Source organism: Mustelus asterias, chromosome 17 (assembly GCF_964213995.1).
Source record: "Mustelus asterias chromosome 17, sMusAst1.hap1.1, whole genome shotgun sequence".
Taxonomy (NCBI): Eukaryota; Metazoa; Chordata; class Chondrichthyes; order Carcharhiniformes; family Triakidae; genus Mustelus; species Mustelus asterias.
Window position 1 is genome coordinate 14,670,713 of NC_135817.1, and position 12,573 is coordinate 14,683,285.

Genomic DNA, 12,573 nt, shown 5'->3' on the forward strand with positions numbered 1-12,573 from the left:
ATGTGTAAACTCCACACAGACAGCGACCTGAGGCTGGAATTGGACCCGGGTCCCTGGCGCTGTGAGGCAGCAGTGCTAACCACTGTGCCACCGTGCTGCCCTTGTATCTTTCTATGAGATGACTTCTCAATCTAAACTCCAGAGAATATAGGCCCAATTTTCTCAGCCTCTCATTGCACTGGGCGTGACAGTTAAGAAATTTGCTTTGTCAATTTACCATCCGTATGGGAGTAGATGTTGCTTTCTACTCAAATGTAGTTGAGGTATAATACAGAGATACGAAATTGGAGCAGGAGTAGGTCATTCGGCCCCTCGAGCCTGCTCTGCCATTCAATAATCATGGCAGATCTGTTTGTGTTGAGTTCCACATTCCCATCAAACCCCCCATAACTGTTGATCCCCTTGCCCAACAAGAATCTATTCTTCTGTCTTAAAAATATTCAATGCTCCCACTTCCACCGCCTTCTGAAGTTGCACAACCCTCTGAGGGAAAAGAATTCTCCGCATCTCTGTCCTAAAAAGGCGACCCCTGGTTTTAACAGTGTCCCACTAGTTCACCCACAGGAGAAACATCCTTTCCACATCCATCTTGTCAAGACTGTTCAGGATCTTATATATTTCAATCAAGTCACCCCTCACGCTTCCCAACTCCAGTAGAAACAGGCCCAGTCTGTCCAACCTTTTCTTATAAGACAATCTACCCATTCCAGCTATCAATTTAGTAAACCTCCTCTGAACTGCCTCCAATGCATTTACATCCTTCCTTAAATACGGAGGGATTACACAGTATTTGAGATGTGGTCTCACCAATGTCCTGTATAACTGAATCATGGGAAGAAGTCTCACAACACCAGGTTAAAGTCCAACAGGTTTATTTGGTAGCAAATACCATAAGCTTTCGGAGCGCTGCTCCTTCATCAGATGGAGTGGAAGTGCATTTCCACTCCATCTGACGAAGGAACAGCGCTCCGAAAGCTTATGGTATTTGCTACCAAGTAAACCTGTTGGACTTTAACCTGGTGTTGTGAGACTTCTTCCCGTGTTCACGCCAGTCCAACGCCGGCATCTCCACATCATAACTGAATCATAACATCCTTAGTTTTATGTTCAATTCCTCTTGTAATAAAATGAAAGCATTCCAGTAGCCTTCTTGATTACTTGCTCCACCTACATACGAACTTGTTGTGACTCATGCACAAGGACACCTTGATCCCTTGGCACATCAGCATTCTGCAGTCATCCCCCATTGGAGTAATACTCTACTTATTTTTTTTGGTTTTTATTCCAATTCAATCAAATCAAGTCCAATTCAGAGTCTCAACAAGTTGAGACATTCCCGATCCAAGCTGACAGGACAGGGCTCTCACCTCCTGTCTTGGGCTTGATCTACATGATCCAAGCTGATTGGAGTAGGCATAGCTCCTCATCCAAGGCTTGATCTCATTTGCATCTTAGCCAAAAGGCCGAGATGCCGCTTTTAAAAATTGCTTCAAATGAAGCTAAAATGTAACCTAATGACTTCAACCAAGCGCAGCATATCGATACTACACTTGGTCTTAGCCAAAAGGCTGAGAAATACTCTACTTATGTATTCTCACTGCAAAAGTGAAACTTCACATTTTCCAACATTATTCTCTCCATCGGCCAGATTTTTGCCCACTCATTTAACCTATCCATATCCGTCTGCAAGCTCCTTATGTCCTCTCCACAACACACTTTCCTATCAATTTTTGTGTCATTTGCAAATTTAGCGACCATGCCTTTGCTCCCACTGGTCAGTGTCTCCGTGTACATTTGCAGGATGTGAAGATAATTGCCCATCCCTAGTTGTCCTATATTGAGTTGCTCGCTCTGCCATTTCAGATGGGAGTTACCCACGTTGCTATGGCTTTGGAGTCACATGTAGGCCAGACCAGGTAAGGACGGCAGATTTCCTTCCCTAAAGGGCATTAGTGAACCGGATGAGCTTTTATGACAATCGATGACAGTTGTCATGGTCACCATTAGCGAGACTAGTCTTTTGTTTCCTCAAACTGCACTGGTGGAATTTGAACTCATGTTTTCTTATTAGTAGTGCAGCACTCCCTAAAAAAGCCCGATGCAGTGAAGAAACTGATGCTACAGAATCTCCTTCAGTCTGCATTTTCCACAGAGACCTGCGGCCTACCAGACAGACTGCAGTGGACGGTTTTGGAACAGGCTGTTCCGTATATGAAAACCCTCTCTCACTGATCATGCCACTCATTTTATAAGCTGCGATCACATTTGGTTTACAGAAGAGATTGCAGTCAATGTGTGGATCCACCTTCTTCTGTCGGGGAAAAAGATACAAAAGTCTGAGTTCACATACCAACCAACTCGAGAACAGCTTCTTCCCTGCTGCCATCAGACTTTTCAATGGACCTACCTTGCATTAAGTTGATCTTTCTCTACACCCTAGCTATGACTGTAACACTACATTCTGTATTCTCTCCTTTCCTTCTCTATGAACAGAATGCTTTGTCTGTATAGCGCACAAGAAACAATACCCTTCACTGTATACTAATACATGCAACAATAATAAATCAAATCAAACTAAATCAAATCAAAGAAACATTCTGCCATCACATCAGAGCATTGTCACATCACCTTGGACACACCCTGAGTGCTGTGAGCACATTAAAAATTCGCACTTCTGAGGTCTTCCCTGCTGAAAGAAAGCACCTTCCGGTATTCAAGGTCAGCGGGGAGACCCCCTTCATCCAAAACAAAAACACAACTGGGGAAAAGTTGATGAATGAACATCCAAATATGTCATGTCATCTTTGCTGGAAAATGCTGGGGAGGAGAGGGGTGGGGGGTTTGCTGTTAATCAAAGATGCTGCATTCTCTGATAGATGCCCACTGTTTGGCCAGTTTGGTGAGCAGTTTATACTAAGGATCCACCACAGTAATGTAGTTATTGATCCTCTGCATTAAGTTCTCTCTCCGTTTGGCTCTGCAATTAGTGCTTATTGAGCATTATTCGTGGGCATGAAGTCAGAATCCCCAGTGCTCTTCAGACCTATGAGAGCAGGTGCAGATGGTGATGCAGTGAGCTATTTGCATAGTGTCCAGTATCCTGCAGATTACCTCCCTGTCTCTGGGGCCTGCCACTGAGATTGCTGAGGGTATGTCATTACTGTTGTGTGAAAATCTGTGTTAAGGTGGCTGATTTTGTTTTAACCAATTGCCTTTGAACAATCGCTTCCTAAGAGCAGAGAGTTTCTGTTTTTTTTAAATATATACCTTTGTGGTCTGGCTGCTTGCGCATCTGGCGAAACTACATGGTAAGCCCTCTGACTTTGGAAGGTTTCTGTCTGTCTGTCTGTCTGTCTGTCCCCTGAAATGCTTAGGAGCGTCACCAGGCTATGATGCGTCGTACCTTAGAACGTAGCCAGCAGCTGGAGCAGAGACAGAAGCGGTGGTCGTGGGGTGGAGTAGGATCTGCAGGAGCTTCGTCCAGAGATGGTGAGTGAGAGGACCCAGAGCGGACTGCAGTTTCTACACTACATGATGAGTGTGTGTGTGTGTGAGATAGAGAGAGAGACAGAGAGCCTTAGAGCTCCTGTCCCACCCTGACCTTTTACTCTACAGCTGATTTCAGACAACAGGGTCAGCTGTCTGGGTTTTTATAAAGTAGAAACTGGTTAATGTGCCTCACCCCTTTCTGTTCATTCCCGATGTAGAACTCTTCAATTTGTGTATCTCGCAGCCCGTGGCCTAATGCTGCTCTTATTTAAATACATGAAACGAAAGAGAAAACATTAAATGCAGAAAATTCACAAATAATTACAAATTTTGCTGACTCATGTATTAAGATGGATAGTGCGAACCTGAGTAAATTATTGAAGATGTCTGTCTGTTAGCAATCTGTTTCTGGCAGGATGATTTTTTAAAAAAACACGTCTCTATGACCGTCGTTCACAAAGCCTGCATTTCTGAAGATAGGAATTCTTTGCGTTAAAAGGTCCCCCCCCCCCCCCCACCCCCCCCTCCCCCACACCCACCTCCCCCCACCACCCCATGTAAAAGGGAGGGAGGGAGGTCCAAGGTCTGCACAGCTTCTGGTAAGACTGAGACCCAGTTTGAACAGCTCCGAGCTAGGAGCATTGCAGCGTTGTTAAGTGAGTGCTGGCGCAGTATAGCAGGCTGTGTTTCTGTTACAAAAATAGATCGATTTCCCAATCCCTTCATCATGTTCCTGAAACTGCGTCTGAAAGCACAATTGCTGATGCTTGGAAGGTGTGGCTTTGAGACATTTTGGGTGAATTAGCGACAGTATTCTGGAGCTGCTGTGCGGTTGAAACATGTTGCACACCACCCTGGTGCGTGTGGCTCCAGAGTCTCCACTCCCTCCCCTTGCACTGTCTGCTGAGATGTTTTCTTGTTTTTAATTATTTGATTGAGAGTGATAAAACTGTTCCGCAGCTGACCATACTTTATTCTGATTGTGTCATGTAGGTGAATCAGAAAATACCCCATCCTCTCCTGTAGGTTTATCAGTCAACAGCCACCCTCCTGCAGAGCCCGTGGCCCTTGATGCTGCAGACTGCGTTTCTGGTATTTTGGATAATTACTATACCTAGGTGTTGTCTTTTGACATTTCTAGTGTCTTACCCAATTGTCCAACCGATCTGTTTTACCCACCCAGTGTCCTAATGGTTTTCTGCTGTTTATATTACCAATGCTTGACATACTTTGGATAGTGTGTGTGTGTATTACTGTGTGCCCATGCATATGTGTGTATTTGTGTCTGTATCTATGCGTGCGTCTGCTTCTGTGTCTATGTGTGTGCGTCTGTGTGTGTATCTATGTGTGTCTGTGTGTGTGTGTATATGTGTGTGCGTGTGTCTGTGTGTGTCTGTTATGTGTGTCCGTGTGTGCGCATCTATGTGAATGTATGTGTCTATCTGTGTGTCTATCTGAGTGTCTATGTCCGAGTCTGTGTGCGTACGTGTCTGTGTGTGTATCCATGTGTGTGTCTCTATGTGTGTATGTCAGTATGTATGTTCTCATTGATCTTTCAGTAATTGGTACGCATGGTTATTGTATTATTTTGACAAGACTGCACCATCTCCTTTTCCAGCACTAGACTGTGAGCGTGTATGCACTGAGGCTGTTTTCCAGCACTAGACTGTGAGTGTGTCTGCACTGAGGCTGTTTTCCAGCACTAGACTGTGAATGTGTATGCACTGAGGCTGTTTTCCAGCACTAGACTGTGAGTGTGTATGCACTGAGGCTGTTTTCCAGCACTAGACTGTGAGCGTGTCTGCACCGAGGCTGTTTTCCAGCACTAGACTATGAGCGTGTACGCACCGAGGCTGTTTTGCATGCATGCTTGTTTCACTGTGTTTTTATTTTCAATCTCCGTCCTCCTCTTGTATCACAGTGAGAAGCTATGAAATGCCAGTCTAAATGTAATTGCCTTGCCCGCTCTCTCCTTTTTGTAGCAGCTCCTGCTGCCAATCTGCTCAGACAAATGGAGTCACCTACCAGCAAGGCTGTGCCCACCTCGACACCAAGCAACCCCCACCCCCCTGAAAGAGGCAAGTGATTACCCTGCTGGGTGGTATGCGTGCTCCCTGTGGGATCATGCTTCTGAGGGCCATATTAGGTTGATCTCATCCTGTCTTTACCACAGTGTTGTCTGTTTGTATGCCTTGCCAATAATCTAACCAAACGCCAACAAGCAAAAAAAAAAGAGTAGATTCCAGACTGGTTATGAGTGAGTGGGTCAGTGTATACATCCATTCAATGGTTTAGTAAGACCTGTTTTAAAGATGGGATGCAATGTTACTCGAGTTAGCATGTTATATTGCAGTATCTGCACTGGGTGTAGAAGAAGGCTGTGCCTTCCCTCTCTGGTACCCAGCGCAGTGTTTAGTCCAGTGATTTTTACTGGTGACTTTGAACAGCTAATGGTCATTGTGTAATGTCAGCTTCGAGCAGCAGGCATTGTGGGTATGAAGCATGTTTATTATTCATTTACAAGATATGGGCGTCGCTGGCTAGACCAGCGATTATTGCCCCTCCCTAATTGCCCTTGAGAACGTGGTGGTGAACTGCCTTCTCGAACCGCTGCAGACCTTGCGGCGTAGGTACACCCACAGTGCTGTTAGGGAGGGAGTTCCAGTATTTTGACCCAGCGACTGCGGAGAAACGACGATATATTTCCAAGTCAGGATGTGAGTGACTTGGAGGGGAACCTCCGGGTGGTGGTGGTCCCATGTGTTTGCTGCCCTTGTCCTTCTAGATCTTAGTGGTCGTGGGTTTGGAAAGTGCTGTCGAAGGACCCTTGGTGAGTTCCTACAGTGTGCATCTTGTAGATAGTATACATGGCTGCCACTGTTCGTCGGTGGTGGAGAGAGTGAATATTTGTGGGTGGGGTAATAATCAAGTGGCTGCTTTGTCCTGGATGGTGTTGAGCTTCTTGAGTGTTGTTGGAGCTGCACTCATCCCGACAAGCGGAGATTATTCCATCACACTCCTGACTTGTGCCTTGTAGGTGGTGGATAGGCTTTGGGGAGTCAGGAGGTGAGTCACTTGCTGCAGGATTCCCAGCCCTTGACCTGCTCTGGTAGCCACAGTGTTTATATGTCTGGTCTAGTTCAGCTTCTGGTCAACGGTAACCCCCAAGATTTTGAAAGTGGGACACTTAGCAATGCAAATGACATTGAATGTCATGGTTAGATTCTCTCATTGCCTTGCACAAATGTTACTTGCCACTTGTCCAGGTCTTGCTGCATTTGAACGTGGAATGTTTCAGTGTCTGAGGAAAACAGAAAATGCTGGAAAATCTCAGCAAGTCTGACAGAATCCGCAGTATTTTGCTTTTAATTCAGTGTCTGAGGAGTTGCGATTGGTGCAGAACATTGTGCAGTCATCAGCAAACATCCTCACTTCTGACCTTACGATGGAGGGAATTGATGTAACAGCTGAGGAAGGCTGGGCCTAGGACACTACCTTGAGGAACTCCTGCAGAGACCGCAAGGCTTCCCACACAAGGAACTGACAGTCACGGGCAGACCAGGCATGCAGGAAAACACCATAGACAGTGATCAGCCATCAGATCTGATTGGGCAGTGGAAGAAGCCAGAGGGGCTGAATGGCCTCCTCCTGTCCCTTTATTCAGGGTGCCATTAATGAAGGCCTATTAACTAGTAAATTTGCACTCAATGTACATTCAATCCACAGTCAAAAAACAGGAAGCAGTCAATGGCTTTCAGTTAACCTTGTTGTAATTGGTTGACCCGAGCTGTTGACAGAAGCTCAGCCAATCACTGCCTTTGTTTCTTTGGTTGGACTGACCAATCTGTCTTCCTATTAAAGTGAGGGATTCAAGACCATGTTTCGTTTCACAATGCCTTTGCTCGATTTTTAAGACAACTTGAAATTTGAGAGAAATGGGATGGCAGATCATTGTTTTCTCCTCTTCAGGGTGAAATACATTTTTTGTAATTTTCAAGCAGCTAACAGTATAGTGACAACTTTGCCTCAGTCCTTTCAGTGCTGGTCACAGGATTCCCTGTGGTGATAAATTGGGAAGAGGTGACAAAATGGGATGAGGCTAGCGGAGTGAAAAAGGTGGAGTTGATGTTGGGGGGAAGAGATGGTGCAGGGTGTTAAATGGGAGTGCAGAGCTCTGCTACCCCCCCCCCCCCCACCAGTCTCCCGTTCCATCTGAATGGCTATAAATAGAGAGAGGGGAATGTGCAAAGAGACCCAGGTATCTTTGTACACCAGTCACTGAAGGTGCAGCAGATAGTAAAAAAGGCAAATGTTGGTCTTCATAGCGCGAGATGTCTTGCTGCAATTATACAGGACCTTGGTGAGGCCACACCTGGAATACTGTGTGCAATTTTGGTCTCCTTATCTGAGGAAGGATGTTCTTGCTCTAGAGGGAGTGCAGAGAAGTTTTACCAGACTGATTTCTGGAATGGCAGGACTGACATATGAGGAGAGATTGAGTCGGTTAGGATTATATTCGCTGGAGTTCAGAAGAATGATGGGTGATCTCATTTGAAACCTATAAAATTCTAGCATGGCTAGACAGGATAGATGCTGGAAGGATATTCCCGATGGTGGGGGTGTCCAGAACCAGGGGTCACAATCTGAGGTTGAAGGGTAGACCATTTAGGATGGAGATGAGGAGAAGTTCCTTCATCCAGAGAGTGGTGAGCCTGTGGAATTATCTACTACATAAAGCAGTTGAGGCCAAAACATTGTATGTTTTCAAGAAGCAGTTAGATATAGCTCTTGGTGCAAAAAGGGATTGAAGGACATGGGGGGAGGACGGGATCAGGCTATTGAGCTGGATGATCAACCATGATCATAATGAATGGTGGGGCAGGCTCGAAGGGCCAAATGGTCTCCTCCTGCTCCGATTTTCTTTGTTACTACGTCCCTCACCCCCCTCCAACCCCCTGCTCTCGCCCCGTGTTTGCATCACCATCTCTGTGGGGGACATATTTCTGGGGGGGTCTCCTCACATGATCCCCCTGCCTCCACCTGCATCCCCCACCCCCCACACCGCATGCACACCTGCACACCACACGCATGCAAACACACATGCACATGTGCACACGCACACATGCACACATATGTACACATGCGTACATATGCACACACACGCACATGGATGTGCACACATGCGCGCACGTGCACATGCGCACACACATGCACACGCAAATGCACACATTCATATGCACGCACATGCGCTCACACATAAGCATACGCACACGCGCACACACACACACATACACACTCACACCCCTCATTGTTATTCAAAATACATTGTGATTTACCGTGTTAAATCTTTTTGTAAAGAGAAATGTTCCAGGTGTTTATCTTTTAGGAACACCATTTTTAATGCCACCAGCAAACCAGGGGAGGAGCGAGAGTTGGTAATCTGTGCATCTCCCAGAAACTGGCTATTCTTTTTGATTCTGAATCATTTGCAGGATGGAGGCGAAGCTGCTGAGGTGGGAAAGCCTCGTATGTGAGCGTTCGAGAAACGACTGATTATTGATTGGCTGGGTAATGTCTGGGCTCACATAGAAGTGCACAGGCTCTGTTTCCAGCCTGTCTACTATCAGCTGACGAGGACCTGAGGGGGAGTCACAGTGCAGAAGGTCAGGTTAGGATCCCACCCTTTAGTGCCTTCTCTCACTTTACAGGGTAGGTTGGACTGCACCACATCAGCATGGCCAGATGTTTGGAGTATGTCTGCTGCATGCCCATGGCAGCAACGGTGGACATGTTTTGCCAAGATGTTGTGGGGCTACTGGTGTTCAGCCTTTTATCTTGTTACAGACTTTGTTCCCTTCAAGTAGCCAGACAAAGATTTTCAGAGTTTTAAACGGTGGCACAGTGGTTAGCACTGCTGCCTCACAGTGCTAGGGACCTGGGTTCAATTCCCGGCTTGGGTCACTGTCTGTGTGGAGTTTGCACATTCTCCCTGTGTCTGCGTGGGTTTCCTCCGGGTGCTCTGGATTCCTCCCATAGTCCAAAGATGTGCGGGTTAGGTGGATTGGCCATGCTAAATTGCCCCTTAGTGTTAGGGGGACTAGCAAGGGTAAAAATGTGGGGTTACGGGGATAGGACCTGGGTGGGATTGTTGTCGGTGCAGGGCCGATGGACTAAATGGCCTCCTTCTGCACTGTCGGGATTCTATTCTATGATTCTCAATCAGCTGTTTTATTACTAGAACATAGAACATTACAGCACAGTACAGGCCCTTCGGCCCTCAATGTTGCGCCGACCTGTGAAACCAATCTAAAGCCCATCTAACCTACACTATTCCAATATCATCCATATGTTTATCCAATGACCCTTTAAATGCCCTTAATGTTGACGAGCCCACTCCTGTTGCAGGCAGGGCATTCCACACCCTTACTACTCTCTGAGTAAAGAACCTACCTCTGACATCTGTCCTATATGTATCACCCCTCAATTTAAAGCTATGTCCCCTCGTGCCAGCCATCACCATCCGAGGAAAAAGGCTCTCACTGTCCACCCTATCTAATCCTCTGATCATCTTATATGCCTCTATTAAGTCACCTCTTAACCTTCTCTCTAAAGAAAACAGCCTCAAGTCACTCAGCCTTTCCTCATAAGACCTTCCCACCATACCAGGCAACATCCTGGTAAATCTCCTCTGCACTCTTTCCGATGCTTCCACATCCTTCCTATAATGCGGCGGCCAGAACTGTACGCAATACTCCAAGTGCGGCCGCACCAGAGTTTTGTACAGTTGCAACATGACATCATGGCTCCGAAACTCAATCCCTCTACCAATAAAAGCTAACACTCCGTACGCCTTCTTAACAACCCTATCAACCTGGGTGCCAACTTTCAGGGATCTATGCACATGGACACCGAGATCTCTCTGCTCATCCACACTACCAAGTAGCTTACCATTAGCCCAGTACTCTGTATTCTTGTTACTCCTTCGAAAGTGAATCATCTCACACTTTTCTGCATTAAACTCCATTTGCCACCTCTCAGCCCAGCTCTGCAGCTTATCTATGTCCCTCTGTAACCTGCAACGTCCTTCCGCATTGTCCACAACTCCACCGACTTTAGTGTCATCTGCAAATTTACTAACCCAGCCTTCTACGCCCTCATCCAGGTCATTTATAAAAATGACAAACAGCAGTGGCCCCAAAACAGATCCTTGCGGTACAGCATTAGTAACTGAACTCCAGGATGAACATTTCCCATCAACCACCACCCTCTGTCTTCTTACAGCTAGCCAATTTCTGATCCAAACCACTAAATCACCTTCAATCCCATGCCTCCATATTTTCTGCAACAGCCTACCATGGGGAACCTTATCAAATGCTTTACTGAAATCTATATACACCACATCAACTGCTTTACCCTCATCCACCTCTTTGGTCACCTTCTCAAAGAACTCAATAAGGTTTGTGAGGCACGACCTACCCTTCACAAAACCGTATTGACTATCCCTAATCAAATTATTCCTTTCTAGATGATTATAAATCCTATCTCTTATAATCCTTTCCAAAACTTTGCCCACAACAGAAGTAAGGCTCACTGGTCTCTAATTACCAGGGTTGTCTCTACTCCCCTTCTTGAACAAGGGGCAACATTTGCTATCCTCCAGTCTTCTGGCACTATTCCTGTATACAGTAGTCTAGACAATACTAGCTATAGCAAGGGTCCTAATGCTTCATGGTGATGCAAACCAGAGCCCGGGATACAGATTTTACACAAACAAATATAATTCCAGATTCAATTACAACTAATTAGCATATACCAATCAGAGATGTACATTTGTATTGACGTTATCTAAGTCCACAGGTTTACATAAAGGTATAGTTGTCCAATTGCAACTTGTGCACATCTACCTAATTATAATATCATCAAGCAATGATAGCTATAAGTCTGACCAATGGTATATCAACCTCCCATGTCCATTGTTCCTTGTTCTAATGAACATTTAGAAGCTGTAGCTGCACATTGTTCAATTCAATTCCTGTGTGCATATTGTGTGTGACTAAGGCCTCCCAAGTAACTAGGCCTTGATGCTTATCTATGTCTGCTTCAGCCAAGGCCTGTGGTCTTTCTCATAGCAGCTTATGAGATTTTTAAACTCATGTGATTATTAATCCTTTCACAAGGCCTCTGCCTAACCCTGGCAAGAGAGCTCCTCAGTAACGCTAGGCATCAAGCAGGAGCACGAGCTGAGGGGGCCCCATTTCTGGTTCTGCCCCCACCGACTGTCACTTGCCTTGTAGGTTTGAGGGGGGGGGGGGAGGAGGAGTGAATGGAAAGTCCTGGAATTGGGGAGGGGTTAGTGAATCTCCATCGCTTGCCCATCGACCAAGCAAAGATAAGGCTGGGGACCAGTAGAGTCTGCACCTTGAGACAGTTCTGCCAGATTGGTCCCAGCAGTGAATGAAAATGAACTGCTACTCGTTGAAGGCTGCCTGAGCCCAGAGACTCGTGAATAATGAGTGACTCGAGCTGTAATTGAGTTTTTGTTTTTTAAAAGCTTGGCATTGCCCATCCAGAGTTGTTTCTCCCGGAATGTGGACAGTGTTGGAAAGGCTGGCATTGTCCATCCAGAATTGTTTTTCCTGGAATGTTGTCATCCAGAGTTTCCCTGAGACCACAGCAGCCAGTTGCTAAAGTTTCAGAGGAACAAGAGGTGACCTTATTGAAACATATAAAGTTCACCTGGTCTTATTTTTGGACATGAGGGAGTCAGTGGTGGGTGGAGGTGGGGTGGGGTGGGGTGGTTGGATAACATTTGCAATGTCGCTGCACCACAGTCGAAAGTGGTGAGGATGTGGAAGCTGCTACCACAGGGAGAGGCTGAGAAGAGTAATTTGGAACCATTTAGGGATAACTAAACCTATGGGAGTGAAGGAAACAGTGGGTTACAATGATAGATTTAGATGAGAAAAGCTGGGAAGAGGCTGGAGTGGAACATAAACACCAGCATCAACTGATTGGACCGAATGGCCTGTTTTTGTGCCGTTATACCCTGCGTAACCCTGCATACTTACAATGATACTAAGCTGC

General features: G+C 46.0%; 1 protein-coding gene across 3 annotated transcripts in view; it reads left to right on the top strand.

Moving 5' to 3' along the window:
• The first annotated feature begins 3,142 nt into the window (after window positions 1-3,142).
• Window positions 3,143-12,573, top strand: part of LOC144506342 (MAP7 domain-containing protein 2-like) — a 93,726-nt gene continuing 84,295 nt past the window's right edge. Inside the window, exons 1-3 of one of the 3 annotated variants that reach the window (XM_078232315.1) lie at window positions 3,379-3,489; window positions 4,483-4,581; window positions 5,472-5,567. In XM_078232315.1, coding sequence (XP_078088441.1) covers window positions 3,390-3,489; window positions 4,483-4,581; window positions 5,472-5,567 — 295 coding nt within the window. In that variant the 5' untranslated portion in view covers window positions 3,379-3,389. Of the gene's footprint in view, window positions 3,490-4,482; window positions 4,582-5,471; window positions 5,568-12,573 lie in introns of all 3 variants that reach the window. The other 2 variants (XM_078232316.1, XM_078232317.1) reach the window with 2 other exon arrangements.